At 53.6% G+C, this 23,934-nt stretch overlaps 1 protein-coding gene across 1 annotated transcript in view; it reads right to left on the minus strand.

Moving 5' to 3' along the window:
- Positions 1–995: 995 nt before the first annotated feature.
- The window catches only part of LOC143160299 (cadherin-23-like), a 157,666-nt gene continuing 134,727 nt past the window's right edge, over positions 996–23,934 (minus strand). Inside the window, exons 14-27 of the mRNA XM_076338026.1 lie at positions 16,868–16,932; positions 16,065–16,302; positions 15,286–15,391; positions 14,739–14,866; positions 11,377–11,449; positions 10,974–11,090; positions 10,283–10,395; positions 8,094–8,201; positions 6,677–6,866; positions 5,310–5,455; positions 4,763–4,982; positions 3,655–3,807; positions 2,510–2,623; positions 996–1,183 (exon numbers count right to left, since the gene is read on the minus strand). Of these exons, the coding sequence (XP_076194141.1) occupies positions 996–1,183; positions 2,510–2,623; positions 3,655–3,807; positions 4,763–4,982; positions 5,310–5,455; positions 6,677–6,866; positions 8,094–8,201; positions 10,283–10,395; positions 10,974–11,090; positions 11,377–11,449; positions 14,739–14,866; positions 15,286–15,391; positions 16,065–16,302; positions 16,868–16,932 (1,959 nt within the window). The remainder of the gene's footprint in view (positions 1,184–2,509; positions 2,624–3,654; positions 3,808–4,762; positions 4,983–5,309; positions 5,456–6,676; positions 6,867–8,093; positions 8,202–10,282; positions 10,396–10,973; positions 11,091–11,376; positions 11,450–14,738; positions 14,867–15,285; positions 15,392–16,064; positions 16,303–16,867; positions 16,933–23,934) is intronic.

Below are 23,934 nucleotides of genomic sequence, written 5' to 3' on the forward strand. Positions count from 1 at the left end.
AAGCGTGCTCTAAGAAAAGGGACTTTGATGTCAGGCTCGGGTTTCCTCCATTCACAGTCTTTCAGTTTGCAAAAACGGCTCAGTTTTGGGAGTCCCTCGGCAGAGCTCCTCTCCACCTGCACAGCTCCCCTGCACACCTCCACCCCGGGTGCAGGGATTACAGGCAGATTCCTGACCCCAGAGACAGGTGCGGTGCTACGGGCACCACGTACACCGTGCCATGGCACAACAGGTGAGGAGGAGCCGCAGGGCTCGCGCTTGGGGACCAGCCACCCCAAGCACGACTCCCAGCAAACCTTTGTTGCAAGAGGCAAAAGGCTTCTTTCTTCTCTCCCGGTGACTCACCCTGCCCGCGAGAGCCAGGGACAAAGCTGCCCCTTTCCCTGTGCTGGGAGAGGTATCCAAGGCAGGAGGAGCCTTCCCAGGGCCCTCTGCAAAGAGCCTTTGGTGCCTGCTCCAGAAGAGCCCTGGGTTTGAAGGGATGCTGGAAGCCCTCGGAGGCCAAGTGAATGCCCGCATTCATTCAGCACTCACTGAGCCATTCAGCTCTGCCCACTGCTCCCTCAAAGAGGAACAAAAATGAAAGCAAAGTCCAAATGCTTTTCTCCCTCTGTTTTCCCCCCTCTCAAAGCATCTCTTTGCATGTAGTCTTCTCCCTCCCCCTTGAGATCTCTGCTCTTGGTCCCGTCTCTACTGGGAGGAGGGAGAAAGTGGGGACGCAGCCAGGCAAAGGGGCCTCGCCAACACAGGGCTTGGGTTTGCTCCTCTTACCCCCTGCAGAAATGGGGTGAATTTCTCATTTTCCCTTGCGCTTTGCTGTCTTCTCCCTGGTGCTCACAGCCTGTGTTAGCAAAGGAGCAGGGGAGCGTACAAGCAAGAACACATCTTGCCCTGGCCTGGAGGAATAGACCACCGATGGGGAGAGAAAATGTCCTCCCTGGGCTTCCAGCAGCTCACAGCTGCAGTGCCAGGGCTCAGAGAGCAGGGGACCCCCTTCACCCACCCAGGGGCCCTGGTGGGAGACAGCCACGTGCCTGCACTATGCTGCTGGCTGCCGGGATGTCCTCGGGGACGCTGACTTCGTAGCTGCTCTGAAGGAAGATGGGTCGGTTGTCATTGACGTCCAGAACGGTCACGTACACGGTGGCAGTCCCGGTGCGCCGGTTCCCGGTGGGGCCGTTGTCTGTACAGGAGAGAAAGGCGAGGGGAGGTTCAGTCACCTCCATCTCCTCCTTGCATAGGTGCTGCTCAGCCCTCGGCTGCTGAAAATAACAGCATCAAAATTTCTAAACTAAAATCATCTGTCTTTTCTGCAGCTTCCAAATCCCACACTGAACCATAGGGGTTTTTTTCTGCCTATCCTGAAGGAGAAAGGAAAAGCCAAACTGCCCCTGAGCTCTGCCATGGAGCCACTGCCCAGCGAGGCTGGAAACGCCACTGGTCATTAAAGAGGGTTTGCAACTCCATAGACTAAGAGGGTGATGTGTGCTGGAAGGGACTGCTGGAGGTCAGGGATTTGAGGGATGAAGATGGGCAGGGGTCTGCACAGCAGCACCTCTGGAGCCAGTCTGCACCTCGGCTGTTGCAGGGAGGCGGTGTGGGTACGGTTGGCTGCAGCTGGCCCTGAGGAAAAGCAAAAGCCCTGATGAGTTTTCTGTAGACCCAGCTCAGCTCACAGCCAAAGAGCACCAGGACCAGTTGATGTTCAGTAGATAAGGACATGGCAGTGTGGCTCTTGCTTTTGCCACAAAGGATGAGGCAATGGGGAGCATAGAGTGAGTTTGGTTTTTCCAACATGCCTGATACAAGTGAGCCCTAAACCCACCCAGGTGGAGCCCGTGGGATCTGGTGACTGGGAAAACACAGGCAGTCTGATACCCATCCAAGGGGCAGAACGGACCCTTTACCACTTGGGATCCGGTTCTGCGTGCCCAGCCTGTGCAGCATCCCCACTGCAGACCCTATGGCACCTGCAATGCCGTGCCCCCGAGATTTCTGACCAGGACACTTATTTCTCCTTTCAAAAGGGACGACCAAGTCTTCTGTAAACAGGCACATCATTATAAAGCTCTGGGGGTGATGGCCAAGATGTGTTTGGCACGCAGGCCCTCTGCCCGTGCCAGGTGGCTCTGGATTAATGGGCAGCCACTGAGCTGGCATGGTATTAGGGGAACGATGCTGTGGCACTGGCATTTCTGGGTGGAGGTCTGTCCCAGGCAGCACGAAGCCTCTCGGGAATAGGGGTCTTGCCTTCTTTGGGGGAAAGGGAAACCTCCAGGGCTGGACGAGCCCGAGGGGTGAGTTTACTGTCTGCAAAAGTCATGGTGGAACTGGGACATATTAATGCACGTGGGCTGTGAAATGCTAACACCAAACACAGGCTCCAGTTTACAGAGTGCCTCAACGGTTGCTGTCTCTCTGCCATGCTTCCAAGGCAGCTCAGCACGTGCACAGCCACCCCGTGTGGCTGCGTGGCAGTGGTCCCACAGGAACAGTGGGATATCCTTACCGATGGCCTCCAGGATCAGTATGTACGATGCCACGGTCTCCCTGTCCAGACTCACAACTGTCCTGACCACCCCATCCCTGAAGCCGACGCTGAATTTGCCATCCTGGTTCCCACCTGCAGCAAAGGACAAGGAGCAGGTTACCCATTGTCTGGATGCAGGGAGCAGAGCCCACGCTGCAGGGGATGTTGCAGCCTGGGCACGGGGTCAGCCCAAGTGTGGAAATGCCAAGTGTTCAGCCTGCCCTCCTGAAGGGCTGCATTTTACACGCTTGTGAGCAAGACAAGCTTTGTAGGATGAGCTTGTATCTTGTCCTAGGCAAAGCTGCTCTGCAGCAAAAGTGGGCAGAGCGCCTTCTCTCTGCCACACCAAATGCCGTGCCTGCCTCAGAGCGCAGGAAAGGAGCGATGGTTGTAGGAAAAGCTGAATCATATAAGAGTCAGATCATTTCCTGAATGATTCGGAAGCAAACTGGGGTAACTTTGCATGTGGCCTGCGGTACCTGTGGGACAACACACACCTTTTCTCTTGCGGGGGAGGCCGGTGGGGCCATGAGATGAAACGTGAGGCTGCTATTGTGAGAAAAATTACTCTCTGGTGACACTTCTATTTTTGCCCTCTTCCTGAGGGCTAAATGCTGCATGTGCAGTTTGCAAGTCAAAGCGCGGCCAGGGGGTTCCCCGGCCTCCTGCTGCAGGTGCTGCAGCTGCGGTGCGAGCCAGGCACTGCCCAGGCGGCATCGCTGCCCGCCTGCTCCCTGCGCACCCAAAACCACCTGCATGCAGGGCTACAAGATGTCCTACAACTCCAGAGAGGCTTCCAGCCCTAAATGCATGTTACACAAATGCTGCCCCAGCGGTGTTAAGCCCATCCTCATGCTTTTCCTGGCTGCATCCTGGTGGTGCGAGAAGGCAGGGGATGCTCGGGGGCAAGGGTTCGCCCCGAGCATGACAAGGAATAGCAGCAGAGCGGTCAGCAAGGCAGGTAGCCAAGTGGGGCTGTTCGGCAGAGGGCGATGCTGCACAAGGTTTGGAGGGGCTGGAAGCGGCAGCGCTGATGTGCAGAACACCCTGGCCATGATCTGGGGCAGCCTGCTCCTTTCCACAACCAAAGCTCCCCTTTGCAGCATTTTGCAAGGGGTTCATACCTGTGATGAAGTAGCTGAGCTCAGCGTTCAGTCCAATGTCAGCATCCGTGCAGTTAAGCCGGACCACTTTGAAATCCCGGGCCACGTTTTCGGGCAGCGACACGTTGTAGACAGCTGGGAAGAAGGTGGGGCTCTCGTCGTTCACGTCCAGAACTAAAAGGGGGAACAGAGCTGAGTGCTCTGCCAGGGCTGCCTGTCCTGCAGATGCCAGGCTGACGTCTGCTGGGCTCCCAAAACCACCTGCCTGCTGCTCTGAGCATCCCAGGGAATGTTCTGCCTGCTGCTCCCTGCCATTTGTGTGGTGGGGGTGCCTGCAAACCAGCTGTAGGGACTGATCCCCATTGCTGCAGGCTGTATTTGGTTGTCTCTGATACATACAGATCTCCCCCCTCACGTCTAAAGAAACCTTACATAACTGTGATTAAAGTTACTGTTTGCACCAAGCTCATTTCCTTCCCCATTCAGAGGAAAATCTGGGGCTTAAATGTAAGCTCAGTATTTCCTGCTGTATGGCAGAGGGCTCTGGAGTTACAGGACCAGAAACTTCTTTTTCCAAACCCAGGCCTGAGGAGAATCCAGGGACAGTGTATTTCCAGATGATGCTTATCCTCAGCACTAGGCTCGTGTGAAGCCAGTAAATAGAAATGCATTAAATTAAAGACAGGCCACATAATAAGGGTCCAGCTCTGAAACTGGGATCACGTGGGCTGTCCAGACACGCAGCTGATGCGAATCACATGCTGAAGCAAAAGGCAGGCCAAAAGAAAAAGAAACACTGGTGATGGGGGAATGGAGGAAAAATGATACAGAATTTGGGGGCCCTGCCAGAAACACCATATTTTCCTCATCTCTGCACTATGCTGACACCACACCAGGCAAGACGCAAAGCCTGCGGGGACAGCAGCACGATGGGCTGCCCTCCCTATGTGCTGTCATAGACAGAAGCAAGAACAGACATAATGGGTTAGATCATATATCCATCTGACTCCTCGGTGTTCTCCTATATAAACCACATCTCCTCCAGTGAGGTGTCCTTGTCACCCATCTTTTTGGGAGCGGAGGGGGCTCTGCAGCTGGGCAGGGCTTGGAGGGGTCTTGGTGCACCCACCTTTGACAGTCAGGGTGCTGGTGGAGCTCTTGGAGGGCACGCCGGCATCGCTGGCCACCACCCGCAGGTAGTACTCGGTGATCCTCTCCCTGTCCAGCACGGCAGTGGAGGTGACGAGCCCGCTGGTGCTGTTGATGAGGAAATCCATGCGGGGCATCCCCACCTGCATGCGGTATGTCACCTGCCCATTCGGACCCTCGTCCAGGTCGATGGCCACTACCTGGCAGGGAGAGTGGAGGGAAGGGGTGAGCATGGGGGAGCCTTATTGTCTCCTGACTGATGAAAATCATAGTACATAAACCCTGAGCATTTCTTTGCCCCCAGGGATGCTGGGTTGAAACAAAGGGGCCTCGAGGCATCCCCCCTGCTGGGAGCGAGCACATGGGGTGGAATGCCATAACCCCTTCTGCATCCCCCCAAGTTGCATTGCTAGAGGATGAAGGGGATGGAGAGGATGTACTGCTAGCCTGCTTTGCAGAAGTGATGGCAGTGACAGCAGCAGCAGCAGCTCCCAGAGCAGGGCACAGCAGCAATGGGGCACGCTCACCTGGAAGACGGAGGAGCCCGCAGGAAGGCCCTCGGCGATTTCGGCAGTGAAGGGCAGGTTTTGGAAAGTGGGGTCGTTGTCGTTCAGGTCCAGCAGGTTGACGAAAACTGTGGCACTGCTGGTAGCTCGCAGGGGTGGCCTCCCACCTGCGGAGGCCAGGAACGGGGTTTCAAGGTTAATGCCTCCAGCCATTTCCAACCCTTTCCCCCAAAAGAAGTCTTCACTCCCTATGCAGAGAGTCATGCAGGATGGGGCTGCCCCATCGAGGTCTTAACCTGTCTGTGTTACTGCTTGTGCTGCAGCCCATTGGACTAATGGCATAGTCCACTGGCAGGGGAAATCTCTTCCTGACAGGAGGTATGCAGGACAGACCGACAGCTACCCATGCCTGCAGCTAGAAAAACAATAGCAACACCAATCTATCCTTCTGGCAGGCTGGATGGGACAATGGCCTTAGCATGGTGCAGAGGTGATGCAAAAATAGAGAGGCAGAGTTAAGGTTATATGTGCCTGCTGGCTCTTGGAAACCAGCTGGATAATGGAAAATTATCTTCATCTCCCTCTCTCTCTATTTTTTTTTCTAAAAAAGTTTCCCTAACATACTATTTCCAGAGAAAAAGACATTTCATTGATCAGCTCTTTTCCCCCCACCTGCTCAACTGACTTTCCTGATGGAGCCAGCCTCCGTGTGTGGTATCTCACCAGTCCTGCAAGCCATGCAGGCTCAGCTCTGCAGAGAAACCCCGACCCACCCAGCAGACCTTGCAGAGCAGCCCAGAAACAGGTTGCCCGGTGTGCCTTGACATACTGCATCTTCTCAGCAGCACGCTATGAGCACTCGGCACTGCCCTCATCTCCCTGCCTGCACTAAACATTCACTTCTTTGTGCTACAGCCCCTGCCTCCTACATGCAGCCCAAGCGTGGGTCTCCTGCAAAACAGACATTTCACACACCAGGCGCCTTTCGGTTTGTTTTTTAACTGCAAAATGCAAAGAATGGTGTCTTCTGCAACGAGGGGGAGTTTCTGCCTCCCAGGCTCATTGTCAGGGCTGCTGCAGAAACCACGGTGCTTGCGTTCTGAGGGCTTCTGGTTTGTTTTAGCAGCAGGTTTTAACCTCCTCTCATTTTTTTAACCTCAAAAACATCTTTGGAACTTATGCTTAAAACAGGAAAAAAAAAAGAAACTTCATCATAAAGGAAAAATCAGGCCGAAAAAGTTCAGCTCAACATACGAAAACCATCAGGGAGGGAAAGCAGAAGGAGAGGAGGGCAACGCACACACAACCTGAGCCCCAGTGATTTCTAGCTACAGCGGAGCAAGACAAACCACCGTGGCAAAGAGGAGTGGGACCGAAGCGGTGCTTACAGTCGGTGACCGACACCACGATCCTCCGCATGAGCTGGGCCTCCTGGGCGTTGGGGTTCTCCCGGTCCAGCAGGACGCCAGTGGTGCGGATCTTGCCCGTGGTGCTGTTGAGGCTGTAGAACTTGTTGGGGGGTCGGATGCTGTACACCACTGTGCCGTTCTCCCCCAGGTCTGGGTCGATGGCCACCACCTGCCATGGAGAAACAGCAAAAATTAAAGCAGAGCAACGGGAATTAACTCCCATGGTGTGTCCCCCTGTAGATTCACCAGTGTCTGATAATGAGACTGAGCTCCCATGACAGGCTTTCCCGTACCAGCAGCAGCAAGTTCTCCTTCCTCCATACAGCTGTATATTTCCATGATACTTGCAGGGATTTTGTACCCTCGAGACCTCTACTGTGGTGTTAAATCTCACCGATATTGGCCTGCAAGCCCAGGAGGTAATGGCATGGCAAGAGAGACATGAGCATGCAGCAGTCAAATGGGCTTTTCTCTTTTTAAATAAAACCAGCTAGAACAAGCGCCCTTCAGAAAAATAAAATAAATGGGACAAAGAGGCGCGCTGAGGAACTTGTGCTGTCACATCGGAAATGCTGGAAATAATTCACTGGTGGGTTCTCTTCTATGCCAGACATTTTGTGCTTTATTGTTCTCCCTGTGACATTTTTAATTACAGGGGACATTTACATTAAAAAAAAACCCAACTTCATTACGCTCGTAACTTCCCCGGCCCCTGCTGCTTGTCCCGCAGCTGAATTTACATTGTATCAGTGACAAAATAATTATTTTCCCAGCAACTAATTGGGATGTCAAAGGCAAGACAACTTCAAGCAGGTGCTGAGCAGCGGGGCTGGTGCCGCACGGAAGAGAGAAAACCGCCGTGCTCTGGCTGGGGCTGCGCTGACAGACCTTTCTTCCCCCCCCCAACTCCTTTTCTTTTGTAGCCTTCCCCCTTATGTGATTTTGTGGATTCTCTTTGCTTTTCCCTCATTTATTTTCCGTTTTGTGCCTGTCATTTTTCTCCCAGCGTGATGGAGTATAAGCCTCCCTCTCTCCTTCTCTTTTATTTCACCAGAGGGACTTGAAAGGCTGTAAATCAATGTCTTTCAGAGAGGTCCTTGAAGGAGGTTGCAGATGAGGCTAAGAAAAGGAGAATTTGGCCAAAACCCACACAATTTGGGGAGAAAAAAAAAATATCCCAGCAGATAAGAGAAACACACGGGATGGGCAGCAGCGAGGAGGCTCAGGAGTAACCTTTTAAATGGACTTCTGCAAGATGGTGCTCGACTGGAGGTGACACCGGGTAGGAGGTGACACCCGTTCGGAGGTGACACCCTGCTCCAGCCAAGCAGGTGACAACCTCGCCAGGTGAAAGGAAAAGGCTTTTAGCACAACAGCTGCCTTCCTTCGCACGTACCGTGGTGACATCTGAGTTGGGGGGGGTCATCTCCACCAGATTGATGAAGTATGGCTCATCCTTCCACGTGGGATAGTTGTCATTGATGTCCAGCAGTGTGATGTTCACCTGCAAGAGAGCAAGCAAGCAACGCTGCATCAGGTGGTATTGGCTCCTGGGGCAGCACGGCGTGTCCCCCTGGATGTACAGCAGCACCAGGTACCCAACGCACGTTCACCCTCCGGAGGGAAAGCCTACAGAAGAAGAACCTCCTGCATCTTCACAGCCAAGGCTCCTTGGCATATCTGATCTTGGTTTGGCTCACACGTACTTATTACCTTGCAGTTAAAACAACCACAGGGGCACGAGGTGTGTTTTCAAGTAGCTACTTCACTGGGGGGGGATGCAAATCGGTCACGGTGGTGAGGGAGAGGATGCAGTGCGAACATGGCAGGAAAGGAAGGAAAAAACTGAGTGACTGGTAAAAAGAAAAAAAAAAAAGGAATAAATGAGAAATCAGGAGAGGGTACGGTAACAGGGGGTGGGAGGTGCAAAGACGAGAGCACGGGAGAGGATGGTGCCCTGAGGTGCTACCTATCTTCATTTTCAGCATGAGAAATGGCATCTAAGTGACAGTAGCGAGCCTGTGGGATGCATCCTGTTGTCTGTGAGTCTCTCACCTCCCCAGATCACCCGTTTCAATCCAGCCTGTGAGTCTATAAAGGTGCCTGAGGGAAGAGCTGCAGTTCAAGGGAAAGGTGGGCAGAGGGGCAGGAGGTGCCTGCCACCCCCAAGCAGGGTGTCTCGCAGAGCTTCTCCTGGGGTCTTCCATGCTCCCAAGTAATCGGGTCCTGCTGATGCACCAGGCTGAGCTGCTGGTGCCACCCCGTGGTAGAAGAGGCGAATCTGGATACCACAGTCTCCGGGGATGTGCCCAGGGCACAAGCCAAGGCACCAGCGGTGGTCCCTGGGGAGGTTGGTGACCCACCTCTACTCCAAGCACCCCAGGCGCTTGTCCATCACCCAGGGACCTTGCAAAGCCCCTGAATGGACCCTTATTCCCAGATCAAAAATGATTATAGGGAACAGCTTTGAGTCCTGGGTGTGTATCCTTGCTAATGACAGTAGACAAACTTAATCAGCCACCCACTTCTCACCGAGTCTTAATATTCTTTAACATTTTAGGAACCATGATGCATTTTTTTTTTTTCCTAATTGCAATCTGTGTTGCAAAAACCTTGTTTTGCCCTTCAGTAAAGTCAACAGGAGAACATAATCTCATCTGGAGCCCCAAAGGGGAACCCAGCATCTGACAGGCCATGCCATTGGCCAAGGCCATCATGTGCCTCTGGGAGGCCCCATAGGGAGCTTCTAGGCTGCTACCTGGATCATACACCTCCTGATGGTCCTCAGCAGTAGTAACAATTACTTTAGGGATCTCTTCAGCACAACCACAATATTTCTATGCATCGCCCTCTGATGTGTGGGGCATCTTGCCTGCAATCCAACCAAGCATCCCAGGAGCAAGAACACCGAAAAGGTATGAAATGTTCAAACCAACATGGTGCCATGAGCAGTGAGAGATGGATCCTTGGCTTTTCACCTCCTGGTATTTGCAAAGACTTCTACAAACCCTTTGCAAACAACAGGTCTCCCTGAGGTCTGTGAAGGGCAAGGCAAAGTAGAAGGCTTCAGTCTGCAGTACAACGGCCTGCACCTCCACCAGAACCTTCTGAGGAGCCCAGGCATCACAAACCGGTTGGAAACCCTTGATCCAGGCAGTATGAATAGTAGTCATCAGGAGCAACTAAGCGTGCCTGCAGGCTCTCCAACTAAGCATTTTCTCAAGAGGCGTGAATAAAGGGAGCCATGCTGTGGGTGGAATAGGTACCCGTTACTGCCTTCGCATGGAGAGCTGGACACGCAAAGCGCTGGAAGGTCAAGTGGCTCCTGAGTGAATGGCTTGCCAGGAAAGGGAGCCCGACTTCAAGGTCTACACAGTCTGGACAGTCTGCAAGGGCTGTGAGCAGTGGTGGGGGCAGCCCAGAGGGCAGACATCACAGTGTGCTCTTTACCCATTCACACAGCTAAAATTAAACACTGCTAGCATGGGGAACTGAAGCATCGGTGCCTGGGCAGCCCTCTCTGACGCCAGCCCCAGGCAGGCACCGGTGGCTCGAGGAGGTGGGAATCACTCTTCACACACTCACCATAGCAATGCCTGTCTTCTGGTGGTGGCCCACGCCTCCATCCACTGCCCGGACAATGAGGATGTATTCAGATTTGGCCTCCCGGTCCAGCAAAGATGTCGTCGTGATTTCTCCTGCAGCCACAGGAGATGAGAGAGATTAGAGATGTTGTATGGTGATTAGGGGCACCGGTGAAAAAATGGGACACTCAAAACCAGAGAGAGGATCCTTCACAAATGGGCCCCTTCTTCTGATTCAGGTTCAAGTAGGTGGACCTTGGAAGGGTCAGCTTTTCAGCAAGCTCCTGCAAACTTCGTGCTGTGTCTTCCCACGGGAGCCCGTTTAACAATTGCCTGCGATCCCTCCAGCTTGTTCCTGCCCAGAATGAACCGAAACCGATGCCAGCAAGGGAAGGTGGGCAGCAGCTCCTTAGCTAACGTAAGCCCTTGCAGCCAAAGCCTTTTCTCGGTGTCACTCCCACCAGGAGCTGAGCTTCCACCAATGCTCCTGCCAAAGCTCTCACGGTGACTGAGCAAGTGCTGGTGGCTGAAATCTGGTGAATCCCTTAAACTGTGTTTCTCCTAAGCAGGCTGCTCGGGGGAGAGGAGGGAAGGAGAGAGGGTGAAAGAAGAAAAATGATGGGGAAGAAACAGGGGGGAATTCAGCAGAGGGAACTGAAAGAAAAAGAGGGAGAGCACAGCCAGAGGCTCACCTGAGCGGGCGTTGATCCGAAAATGTGAGGAGCCCTCTAGGGAGTAGATGATTGACTCCTGCCCATACTCCCTGGACCGGTCCATGTCCGTGGCATTGAGAAACAGCACCGTGGCTCCTTGGGGGAGGCAGAAATGAGGGCTGAGATGGGCATTTGCAGCCTGAGTGGCTCTCCCCAGCTGCCCCGTCCCCCCAGACCACTCCTGCAGGTCACCTGGCCAAGGGGTCCCCTCGCCTGCATGCACACTGGGGCCAAAACCCCAGACCCCACGGCTATGAAACTTTGCCAGGTCTCTGGCTTTTGCCTCCCCAAAAAGCCATCACCCACCCTGTTCTGGCTGTAAGACCCCCAGGACCCTTCTGCTAGTGCTAGCCTGGAGAAAGAGCAGGGCCGTGCTCCGTACCTGCCATGATGTCCTCCATGACGGTTATGACATAGGAGGGCTTGCTGAATGTGGGGGGGTTGTCATTTTCATCCTGAAGCAAAGAGAAGGTCGAGAGGCTGATTGGGAAAAAGGCAAGATGGTCAAGTAGCTGCAGAAGTCTGGTACGGGGATGCTCCTGGCCAACTGCATCTCAAGATGTGACCAGCTCAAGACATCAGTGTGGGGAAGATGGCCTTAGGGATAAGGCACCAGAGGTCTGAGCACACGGTTTCACTGTGGAGGCAGCTGAGGTTAAGGTAAGCCGATTGTCAGTGACTTTGCTGAGCCATACAGTGGGGACAATACTGACTATCTCATTATCCAGCATCCTGGGCAATATGCAACAGGCCTGAGGAACCACTGCTGTTTGCAGTCAAGCATCCTCTGAGCTGCTCCTGCCTCCACTGCAAGCCCTGGGAAGACTCAGACACCGCATGAAGCACAGTAGCATCATGCACAGACCCGCTCTTCCCTCTCAGAGTGGCACGTGAGTGGCTTAGTGCTCCGGCTCACCCTGTCCATGAGGCCACCATGCAGACCAGGCTGGCCAGGGGAGCTGCTGAACTTTGGCTGCCTTTGTTTAAATGGAGGAATGCTGTGGGTGTTTGCAGAGAGAGCAGCTACAGCATTTTCAGGGGGGAAGCTGGTTTGCACGCCAGTGCGCTCCCTCCAAGCCTGTCTCTGCCAGCGACTACGGCCGGCCTGGTGAAACCAGGCAGGAGCAATTGCTCAAAACATCCCTCAAAACAGATTTTGGACCAGTTTAAAGCTCCCCTAGGAGGGCTTTAAATGCTGTTTAAACAATGTTAAGAATCTGCCTTAAATGAACCAAACCCAACCGCCTACGAAGGGAAGGATGGAGCTGCCAGGACATTAAAACACTGTTATGGACTTTGCCATTTCCCTCGGGCTGCTCTGGAGACATTTTCTACCTCGAGGACGCTGATGGACCTGCAGGCTCAGCTGCTCCTGCTGCCACCGAACTTGATATTTGAGGCAATTTCACGTGCCAATGATGCCCATTGTACTGCAATTAAATTGCCATCCTCTGGTCTCGTTGCAGGAAGCAGGTGGTCTTTAATCAGCCTTTGCATCACTCAGCTTTCACCGCATCTCCTCCGAGGGTAATGAGGAAATTGCCTGCTGCCTGGGGTGCCCTCCGCATGTCCCTCCTCCTCCTCGCAGAGCTGGGTCAGGGTCATCGCCCCAGGGCAAGTGCAGGAGGTCCAGGCAGGTTAAAGGCAAAGGAAAGGGAGAGACTGAACACGCATCCACGTGCTACCTGCAGCCGGACCCGGGTGAGCTGTGCTGTGGTCCAGGCTGGGTGGACGCAAGCCAGAGCAGACGCCGCACTGTTTCGTTAGTGGTCCTGAGTTCATCGAGCCGTGCTCAGCACTGCCACGGCCCAGCAAGCCGGCTCCCGGGGAGGCAGGGGCTCGCTCCTGGCTGGTTCTCCATCTGGCCGGAGCTGGCATGCACCTACCTGCAGCACGGTGCATGGCTTTTATACTTGGGAAGGACATTTCCCACTTCAGCAACGTGAACTCCAAAGCTCTCCGCTGCAAACCTTCCCGCATGCCTCCTGCAGCACCGCAGCAATGCCAGACAGGACCCGGCATGCTTCCTCTGATTCCACGGGAGAGGGCATCCAGCTAAACCACCTCGCTCATGATCTCACCTCACTGACTCACACAAAACCAGCTTCCCCGACCCTCAGCCTCGGACAGCCATCATATCATCTTCAGGGATGCTGATAACTGCAGACACTCACGCTAAGCACACAACCCCCTTTCCTCCAGACATACGCACGCTATCAGTTGCTGGCTCATCGCCCCGATCAGGGCGTCAGCGGCAGGGAGCGAGGCAGAAACTTATTAGCAGTGATATTTCCCCGGATCCTGGCGTGGCGCGCGCTATTAGTTCTGATTCAGCGGCTCCCTCTACAAAAGCGTATTGTCCCCTAATGGGAAATCTACAAGGCGAGTTTGACTTCTTTATTAAAAACCAACAACCAAAGGATGAAAAAAAATTACCTCCCTCCACACTCGCTCTCCTTCTGCCTTTTCACAGCTCTTGTTCCTCAAGTGCCGTTGTGAAATGCTTCCTCATTTTCTTCCTATTTTCTGGTTTGGTTTTTTTTTTCTTTTTCCAGTTGAGAGAAAATCCCTTTGGTTGAGAGTGGAAAAAGTGACAGCTACTTAAACCCCACCAGTGTACAGACTCAACCAGGAGGAGACGGCCCACTGAAGTGTGGTTTTTAGAAAGAGGTGTTTATGCTGTCTAAAGCACAGCATGGGAAGGATGTATTTAACCACTAGCCCCCCTGGCACTGCCTTATTCCCTCTCTCCCAAGCATGGTGAGGGAGCTGGAGGAGAGGCATGCTTATGGGACTTCATTCACATCCTATGGCACCGTGGACTTCATCTTCTTCACCTTCCCAGACTGACGCTGCTGCCAGCCTGGCTTAGATCCCATCACCGCGAGACTGACAGGTTATCAAGCAAACTGTCTCCATCACTGATACCTCCCTCCAGATGTCCTCGAAACACAAAGTGCCTCAAAGTGACAATTCGATCTAATCTTCCCGAGGAACACTGCAATGCTTTGCCTCTCCCAGCAGCAACCCCTCCTCGAGGGGGTTTGCACCTATGCGGGCATGAGATGCACAGCAAAGCCCGCGGCCCAGCTGGGGCAGCCGGCACTGGGGAGATAAACAAGCAACTGCCTGTGATTGATTCAGGGACTGATAATTTCTGACACTACAAGTGCTAACGCACAGCCAAAGCTCTCTCCTCTGCATCCGAGCTGCAGTGAGCGCCTCTGACTACCGGCATGGAGAGCATCCCAGCCAGGAGTTCCCTGCGAGCTGAGAGAAGGGCTCAGTGAACCTCCCCAGTCAGAAGCAAGGGCAGAGGGTAGATCTCCACCCTGTGCCCAGCTCTGCTCCTCGCCCCGTCATTAGCTGGGGCTCCTACCACATTGCTTCCAGCGGCTTCTCTGTGCATCGTGCACAGCCAAGGAGAGGCAGGGGGTGCATGGGTTTCAGGACAGCCCATCTGCACTCGTCTGTGGTGATGCCCCCTCAGAGACACTCTCACTCACCCTCTGTCACTCAGACCTTACCAAATGCCAGGGACAGCCTTTCTTTAACCAATATGTATGACACATATGTACCTGAGACATATATGACACATATATACATATGAGACATATGTAATTGCAATCCACATGTACACATCCACAGGGTAGGATAGTTTTGCTGGGTTATCGATGGATTAATGGCACTGCTATGGAGCAATTGCAGGGAAACCACGACAGGATCGTCAGGTGCTGTACTTACAAACACCTCAATGGTGACGGGGACAGTGCTGTTGAGCGGCAGGTTGCCAGCATCCTTGGCCATCACAGTCAGGTAAATAACCCCGTTGGCCACCTGCTCGTAGTCGAGGGGGTGGTTCACGCTGATCACTGAAAGGATGCAAAGTGGGGTGGTCAGGGGGGCATTCATGCACCGAGCAGGATGGTGGGCAGGATCGGGGGGTGGCCCATCCACACCGCCTCCCCAGGGCCAACAGTGCCTGCTTGAGGTGGAAATGCCCCGAAAACACGAGCACTGGGCATTACTGAGCTCCTTGCACTGGCATAACTCGAAGTGAGGAGCTGTACACCCATGGAAACATGGCTCTGCAGTGGCTCAGCTCAAGCCCTGCTGCAAAGGACCATGTTGCAGGCAAGGTCAGGACAAGCAGAGGAGCTGCTGGTGCAGCTTCTTAAAGTTTGCTGACATGACTGCTTGCAAGCCTGTGAGCGCAGCCTGAGCTGCTGCTGCTTGTCAGGGCCATGCTGCTGCTCGTCAAGGGCACTGCGGTCCCGGGACCAGCGCTTACCTCCGTACCCTTCTGACACCGCAATGTCAAAGTAGTCGCGGAAGGCAGATGCTTGCACGATGCTGTATGTGATCTGGTTGTTTGGAGGGGAGTCCTCATCAGATGCCTAGGGCATGAGTAGAGGCAATAAATGAACACAGGAGCTGTGCTGGTGACGTGCAACGGGAGAGAGCCGAGGGGATGGGAGGTGCAGGCTGTGCCCAAGGAGAGTGGAAAAGCGATGGAGGAAGATGCACTCATTGGGGGCACTGAGGGGGTTTGTAAACCAGCCTCTCCTCCCACCCTGCCTCCCAGAAAGGACTTGATGGATCCCCCTCTCTGCCTCCCTGTGGCACTCACCCAGCCTGGCCCAACGGAGGAAAAGTTGTGCTCTTGCATCACAGCAAAGTTTATTCTTGTGCTGAAGGAGCAAACAGTCCTCCCTACCTGCCTTCCCTCCACAGCAGAGGCTTACAGCTCCATCAACAACAAACAGAGCACCTTCCCCTTGGTGTCTGCTGCCTTTATTGAGCAGAGCAAGGTGATACAGAGGCAGCGCCTGTGCCCTGGGAGAAGCCCCAGGTCCTGGGTATGCCGTATAGGCATGGGACTTATGGGAGAGGAGGAGGAGGGAGGCAGCCCATGACTGCAGCACCACACCCAGTTGCAGTTTGCAGTGAAGCACAAAAGATTTTTCAGGAAGGATGCAGGAGGGATGGCAGCAGGGGTGGACAGGGACCTAACCCGCTCCTGTCTCCCCAGCGCGCATCCCGAGTGGAGGAGCTGCTCTGGTCCCTCACCCGGAGCCGGACCACCTGGGTGACGGAGGGCTCGTTCTCCCGCAGGGCCCCCAGGTATGCCTCCTTCTGGAAGGTGGGGACGTTGTCATTGACGTCGAGGACATTGATCCGGATGCGCCCCGTTGTCTCCTCCCCGCCGCCATCCCGGGCGATGACGGTCAGGGTGTAGCGCTGCGTGGTCTCAAAGTCCAGCCGAGCCGTCAGGAGGATTACGCCCGTGTCCTTGTCCAGCGAGAAACTGAGGGGACAGGAGAGGAGGGGGAAAGCCCCAGTGACCACACGCTGGAGATGCAGAGATGGGGTGGCAGCAGCCTGACAGCTAGCACTGTGGTGGGTGAAGTTCATGGCTTTCTTCTGAGGGATATTAGGTCCCAGAGCATCTTCAAGAGCTTGGTGCAGGTGGTGGGGTAGAAACCCTCAGTGCTGCTCTACAGGCAGAGAAAGTGGGCTCAGAGGCCCCCAGATCCCTTCTGCTGGGCAGCCCACATGCCTCCCCCAACCGCCCACCAAGAGTGGGTCACACGCGATGCTCCAGGGCCAACAACTCACTGGCAAATGCATTTATCGGTCCCAAGCAATGCTGGTGCCTGTAGGTCCTGATTTAGCAAAGCAATTAAACATGCTGAGCATCAGGCATGTGCTGAAGTTAAGTCACCCCTTCGGGAGACAGCATAGTGGGGTTTTCATAGGGTATCTCGTGGGTAGGACATAACAAATGCCCTTAATTGCCACGTGACTTCTTAGTGAGGTTAGAAGAGGATTTTGAAGAATCAAAGTCGTGCCGGTGGTTCAGTCACACTTACCGGTCAGGGTCATCGCTGAAAAAATAACTGACTTTCCCGTATGTGCCCACATCATTGTCAGTTGCCTGAAAAAATAAAAGTTAATTAATAAATGAAGGTGTTTATGGGAACGTTGCATTACACACACTAGTGAATCCATTACATCCTCTTTACCTCCTTCTACTCAGGTGCCAGCAGGCTAGCACCAGCGCAGACCTTGTGTGCTGCCATTTATCACCTGAGAGACGTGGGGCTGGGGCTGTCTGTGCTCGCCTGGGTTATTCAGCGCATCCCTGACTTGCAGCCTACTCTAGATAACAGCCCTCCATCAACATCTCTCAGCATCACTCCCAAAACCTGTGGGAAATTTGGCAGTGGGAAATTTTATGCCTACTTACTTTCCCTGACATACTCAGCTAATCTGGGAAGCATATGTGAAATAAAGGTCTCCATGGACAATTCTTGCGGGCCACCCGTCCTGGCCCTGTGAAGCCAAAGAGCTGGGACCCCGCATCCACAGCTCTTACTGTTCCCTGCACATTCAGGGCTGGCAGCATGCCTGGGGCTATGGGGAGAGAAATAAAAACCTATCCCACTTCAAAACTGCCCCCCAGGCTAAAATACAGACCAGGAAAAGCAAGGAAAGGGATTTGGACCTTGCTTTCCACAAGCAGGTCCCACTGGACAGCTCTTCTGGGGGTGCAACCTGCTGCAACCCCACCGATGGACCAATGCCTCTCGGGATGTTGCGGCACGGGTGTCCAGTGCTGGCTCTCAGCCAAGCCGCTGTCGGCGGCAGGACTGGATGCACATACACCGCTGCCAGCTGCTGAAGCTGGAGCAGGCTGGTCACGGCTAAGCAACCAGAACTTTCTGGGGAAGGTGCGTGAAACAGTGTGTCAGCTCTGGATGAACAAGGCAAGATTTATGTACGTTTTAAAGTCTTTTCTCTAATGAATATATAAAACATGCATGAGCAGTGGCAGGAAAAAGGAGCAGAAAATTTTATTTTTAGGTGAGGAAAGTGGAATACAAGCCCCAAAATATCCTTTTTCTCCCCCAGTATATTTTCTAAATTGAGTCCTGTCTGGATTACTTAGACATCAACAGGTCTGTGAAAAAGCAGGGTCAAAGACACATTTTATGTCCAGATACCAGCAAAAGGCTGTATTTTAGGACTGGCATGGAACACTGCTGAAACCATTCCTGAAACCTTCCTGATTTATTCATGGCCTTGATTACCCTTGACAGCAGAGTAGGAGTTTGAGCACATCAAACAGCTTTACCCCCCTGCACTGCTTACCTGCCACTCCATGGGGTAGCAGAGGGGCAAAGGCACGAAAACTAGCCTGAATTAATTCATTTTTCCCCCCCCCGAATGCTTCCCCAGCTCGGGTGGTAAATTCCTGCTGCTTTACGCCAGCTGAAGGGTGTGCTGGTGGAGCCAACCTTTCAGACCTACTGATTTCCCCCATTTTCCTCTCCACTGCTAAGATGAGATTTACTTTTCGTGTGCATTGCAATTGCATTCATCAAAACGGAACAAACCTGCCAAAATCTTCCCGGAGAGATGCCCGTTGAGCGAGAGGCACCTGCTCCTGGAGGGTCAAGTCCCCTCTGGGTGCATCTTGCTCCTTAGAGGACACCAGGGAGGACATGAAGACGCCCCATCCCAGCCAGAGTCTGGCTGCTTTTCCGAATGGAAACACCTGGGGAGTAGGGGGGTTAATCTGCCCACCCCAGCTTCCCTCAGCAAATTAATAATGGTATTAGTCCCCCATCCTAACACCTGCCACTAGCCCAGGTGGCTGCGTATCACGGTGGCAAACCCCCAACACACGGCCGGGGCTGGCCAACACGGGCTCTGGGTCCTCTCCCCCCAAAATCCTTGAGCGCTTTGAGCATCCTCAGTATCACCTGGTACGAGCCGGCCCTTGACCTCCCAGCCAGAATTTTTCCCAGACGTTACTTCTGTGCCCACAACCTCTGTGAACCCCTAGGTCCCATTAATCCCTAAGTGGCTGGTGCAAGAGCAGAGCCCAGAAAGGCATTTTCCATGCACCTGGATCAGCTGGTGATGAGATAATGATTTACAGGGGGCCTGACAGTGCCACAAAGCACGGGCAAAACTAATTCCCTTCATTTGGCCCCATACAATTGCACTTGTAAGTGCTCATTGCGGTGACAGACAACACTGGGAAAGTGTAATTTTCTTCTGCTGGGGGAAAAAAATATAGGGAAGGAGGAAGGTTGAAAGAAGGTTAGCACAGAGCCGCTCAGCATGGGAAGCGGTGGAGCCCTGAGGAGCTGAGCCAGGCGGGTGGGCTGGACCCCAAGTTGCAGTGATGCCGGGCCAGCCAAAACTGCCAGCAAGGCAAAGTGATCCGCTCACGAGGAGCCAGGAGGCCGGGCAGCCTAACTCTGCCCCATACACCACCTCACCAGCCAGGCTAATTAATTACCCTGATTTACACCAGGGGAGGTGGAAGGTGATGCTTGCTTGATGGCTTTCCTGGCAACTGAATGTCATGGACATAATGCAGGGTAATGGTGCAGGTTACTTGAGCGTGACAGGGAATATGCAAAAAGCAAAACCATGCACGCTCAGCATATTTAATTTTGGATCTACGCTCGTTTCTGCGTTATCAAATGTTTTCTCTCTAAGGGTAAAAAAGATGCTCAGATGCTCGAACCCCTTGGGGAGGCGACACGCACCCCCTTTGCAAAGCGATCCCAAAGGCTCCCATGGAGCAAACGCAACCTGCGTGCAGAATACCCCAAATTCCACCGAGCTGATGGCTTTGCAGGGCCTTTTGCAATCCCTGGGTACCAGCTGTTTTCCCGCGGCTGGCCCCCCTCACTGACTGGTCCCCCCCAGTACGCACGCATCCATCCCCACAGCCGGGGGAGGAAAGGCATCTGGCTGGAAGTTTCCTGGGGTTCCACCTGGAGAAGCAATCAAATGGCTTTTATGGCTGCTCCTCTCCTGCCCAGAATATTAAAGCGGGATTTGCCCACTGGAGCCTGCAAAAGGGCAGGATGAAAACACGGGTCCACATCTGTACTTTTATGAGCTGTCACTGGCGCAGACTGTTTCTAACAAACCCCACGTTTGCACAGCTAAACTCCAGGAGAGCGGCAAGAAGAGGAAGCCTGGATAACCCAAAGGATTAATTTACTGAGCTGCAGCACGGCATGGGCACCCAGCATGTGAATCACAGGTGTGCACAAATACCCACAGCCCAGCCCTCCATTCATCTCCGTCCCCCAAGCACAAATATTTTGGATGTCTCCCTTTTGCTCCACCAAGGGCTGTCACGTCCATCCTTTCCCACCGGCTTGTGGGCCAGCAGAGCTGGAGACAAAAGCGAGGAGCCGGCGAGCGGTTCTGCTCTTGTGGGCAAATCTGCAGGAAAGGGCATGTTGTCCAATTTGTTCAGGAAACAGCAGCAATGTTTGACATGTCATCAGGATTGATGAAGCAGAAATTTACATGGGAGAATTCAGTTTTAAACAGCTCCACGGAGCTTCACCAGTAATGGTTTCAACATTCATCATCCGCCAAGCCCCACTCAATGACTCCTTAAACTGCCTGAGATTAACTCTACTCACAGCAGCTTCAGGGAGCACAACAGGAGGAGTGGGGAAGAGCTTAGAAAGCCAAGAAGAGCCTTTTGGGGCAGCACGGATCCCCTGTGGAGTCCCTGGGATGGCAGTCCTCCCCCCAAACCTGTCAGGCAGGGATGAACAGCTGGAGGTTGGTTACAGGGGTGAACAAAGCATGTTGGAAGGACAACTCATTGCTGGCTGGATGAGACGGGCTGCCATGTCCTGCCTGCCTGAAGATGGCTCCACCGGCACCAAGGGAACCAAATCCTTCCCACCTTTCCATACGCACAGGGCTGCCAGAGCAGGTCCCAGCTCAGTTTGTTCTAGTTCACCCTCTTTGTTTTCCCTCCCCTACCTCACATGCAGAAACCAGGAAATAAACATTGATGGGGAGCAAATTGCTCTGGCCAGAAGCTCTCTGCTTAAGAGAGTCATAGCAGGACAGCAATTACCAAACGTCAAAAAGCTGTCAGGGTACCGGAGTGACCGGGCGTAAGTCTCGTCCCGCTGCTGCCTGCCTGCCTGCTCCCCTGGCCCTGCCGGGTGGGCAGCGGGGACACCAAGGCACCACCATGCCAGTGAGATGCCTGGGGCTTGGGCCACGGGAGAAAGCAAATGGAAGGAGGATTCTCATCTGCTTCCTACTTTTTTCCGGTTTTCTAGGAAAATGAGGCAAAGACGGTCTCTCCTTGGGGCAGACTGGGCAGCCACAGGCTGCTCAGACCGCAGTACAAGCAACCCAGGGTGGGGAGCCATGCCCCATCATCATACTGATTTTCTAAGCCACCTAAACCTGTATGTGTTAAACAGCAAGCATTCCTTCTTAAATACAACCTATTGCAATCTTCAGGCCCCAGGGGAATAACAGCTAACCTCTGGTATCCACCCAGGTTGGGATTTGATTTGTGATTTGGGGGAGAGAAGTGTGAAGGGCCAAGAGCTTCCATGAGAAGCAATCGCCGGGCTGCAAAACTGGATCAAGAAAACCAACGGAAAACCTACTTAAAGTCATTACACCCTTCCCAGACAGAAAACAGCTCTTTCACTGGCACCGCCTGCCCTGACTGCGCTCTTTCCCAGGCCTTTAAAGAGCGGCTGCCTGGTGGGAGGCAGCAATCAAGTGCGAGCAGAGTCATCTGGCATCGCTGCGCTGGAGCCCAGCGGCGTGATTAGCCGGGAAGGAAGGAGGCAGGAGCGGGGAACCAGGGCGATGCCGGGGTATTGCCACCGCCGCCTTCCCCAGCAGCTCCAGACCACGCACCGAGCTGGGAGCTCAGTCACTGCTAATGACCCCAGAGGGCTGCGCTGAACCTGGCTGGGGGTGAAAAAATAGCCAATCAACCCCCCTGGGAATTGCAGAGCTTTTCCCCACCTCTTCTGCCAGCTGCCGGGGAAAACAACAGCCTCCTTGATTGTGTTTTATAACAGCGGACCCTGCAACATCAGCTCCTTGCGAGCGAGGTTAACACTTGCCTGGGCAGCCTAGATTTAGCGGGGAGTAATTTACTGTAGCTGGGCTGTTGCAATGGCTGGAGACCAGGGTTTAAAACGCGAGCCAACAGACGGCAGCCCTTGAGCGAGAGAAGCAGGCGTCTTGAGCGCAGGTTTGCATCATGCAAGGTGACACCAAGACCATTTAGACGCCCGCCTCGGTGGGTTTTACTGGAGCTCCGCGTTGGAGCTGGTTGCAAGTACTCCACTAATGTAGCGTATTGATTTCATATTCTCCTGTTGTCCACCTAAATGGCAAGCGGCACATCTGATAGATTAAATAACCACACAATTGCCTGGCTTGACATCTCAATCACTTTGCTGTTGGGTCTCTAATGAATTTTACAGCCCAGCAAAATGGAAGAAATTAAGGTCAAAGTCCGGTGGAGGAAATATAAATCCCCAATGATCTCTGAAGTATTTGCAAGAGCTCCTGGAAGCCAGTCACGCCTCCCACCATCTGCAACTCCATTTCATCCAGGTGATGAGGAGCATCATCTAGGGCACAGCAGGGAGAGGGGGGACAAAAGCAAAGGAGGAGAGAAGAGCCGAACAGGTCCTTGCCTGGAGATGGACACGAACATATTGAATCCCAGCCTGGAGAAAGGGAACGGCAAGGCCCAACCTTTGTCTAGCAGGAATGAAGATAATTCACCCTGAAACTGGATGCAGCGCGTGGTTGCTCCAAGTGTGAAGTAAACCCAGCCGGAGAGCAGGCTTTTTAGTTTGTCAGCAAGGGGTAGCCCAAAACACATCCCTGCCAGGCAGAGGCATTCCCAGAGAGAACAATGGGGATGCTCCTTGTTCAACCCAAGGAAAACCGTGGTCCAGAAGCCATGGGCTGAGCTCTAGGAAGACAACATCCTCACTCCCCAGGAGCTGGAAACTACACCCAAGTCTCAGTCAGACAGCAAGCAGCTGCTTCTCAAGGGTGTTTTAGGGGATGGAGAGCCTTAGCTTTATTCCTGTGACTGGAGGTGCCAAAAGAGGTTTGGTTACAGGACACAGCAGCCAGCCACTGGAAGATCAAGCAGACCCTATGGCCTGAGGCAGAAGTGGCCTCTGGATGGTGTGATGGATCTCAGGAGATTGATTTATACATCTCACGGCTCCCAGATGCCCAGTTTAGGTAAATTAGCCTCCCGTTAACACCCCAACAGCAACTCGTCAGCAGCATGATGAGCTGCACAAGGTCATCTGTCCACAGGGCGACATTGCCTCTCGCAGCATCGCTTCAGCTAACAGCACCCACTGGGTGCTGATTTGCATGGGAGCTCTTTGCTTGAGGAAACAGAGCTCCAGCTGCTTTGGGAGACACATGGGTGCTAGGGGCATGGGGGAAGCCAGCTTGGAAAACATTAAAATCCCAGGAGCAGTGGCTTTGCTGGAGCTTTGTGGGTGGGAAAGCACGATGGAATTGCCCTTGCTCAGAGGTGCTGAGTCTGGGAGAGGACGTAGTGAGGTGAAGATGGCAATTGCCCTAAAGGGACTGCTGAGAAGGACGTGTGAAGCTGGGGTGTTCGCACACCAGCAAGCATCACCTTGGGAAAAATTCTCCCATCATGTCCCAGCCACGTCCCAAATCACCAGCCAAAGCCAGCAGCAAGGGAAAATCACCCAACCCCGTCTCCTACTGGGAACACTGGGAAGGGTGGGGGGAATCCTGCTGCCCGGCTTGTGCTTTGCAGGATGCAATTTGGACAGGAGCAGGTCTGTATTTGCTCCATGTTTTTCTTTCCCATCTCATGGGCTGGACTGGCTTTTTTTTGGGGGGGAGGGGCTGTAGTTTTGTTTTGTTTTTCCCACCTCTGCGCTTTAGCTGTGCATTTATCCTGACAGCTGCATCAGGACAGGGAGTGGCTGCAAAAGCTGCAATAAGTGTCTCTCTCCTCAGTGCTCGGGCTGTCATGATTCCTATTCCACCCCATTTTGGTCTTACAGATTGATATTTAAATTAAAGAGATAAACACAGCCAAAGAGCACTGGGC

Source organism: Aptenodytes patagonicus, chromosome 5, assembly GCF_965638725.1.
Source record: "Aptenodytes patagonicus chromosome 5, bAptPat1.pri.cur, whole genome shotgun sequence".
Taxonomy (NCBI): domain Eukaryota; kingdom Metazoa; phylum Chordata; class Aves; order Sphenisciformes; family Spheniscidae; genus Aptenodytes; species Aptenodytes patagonicus.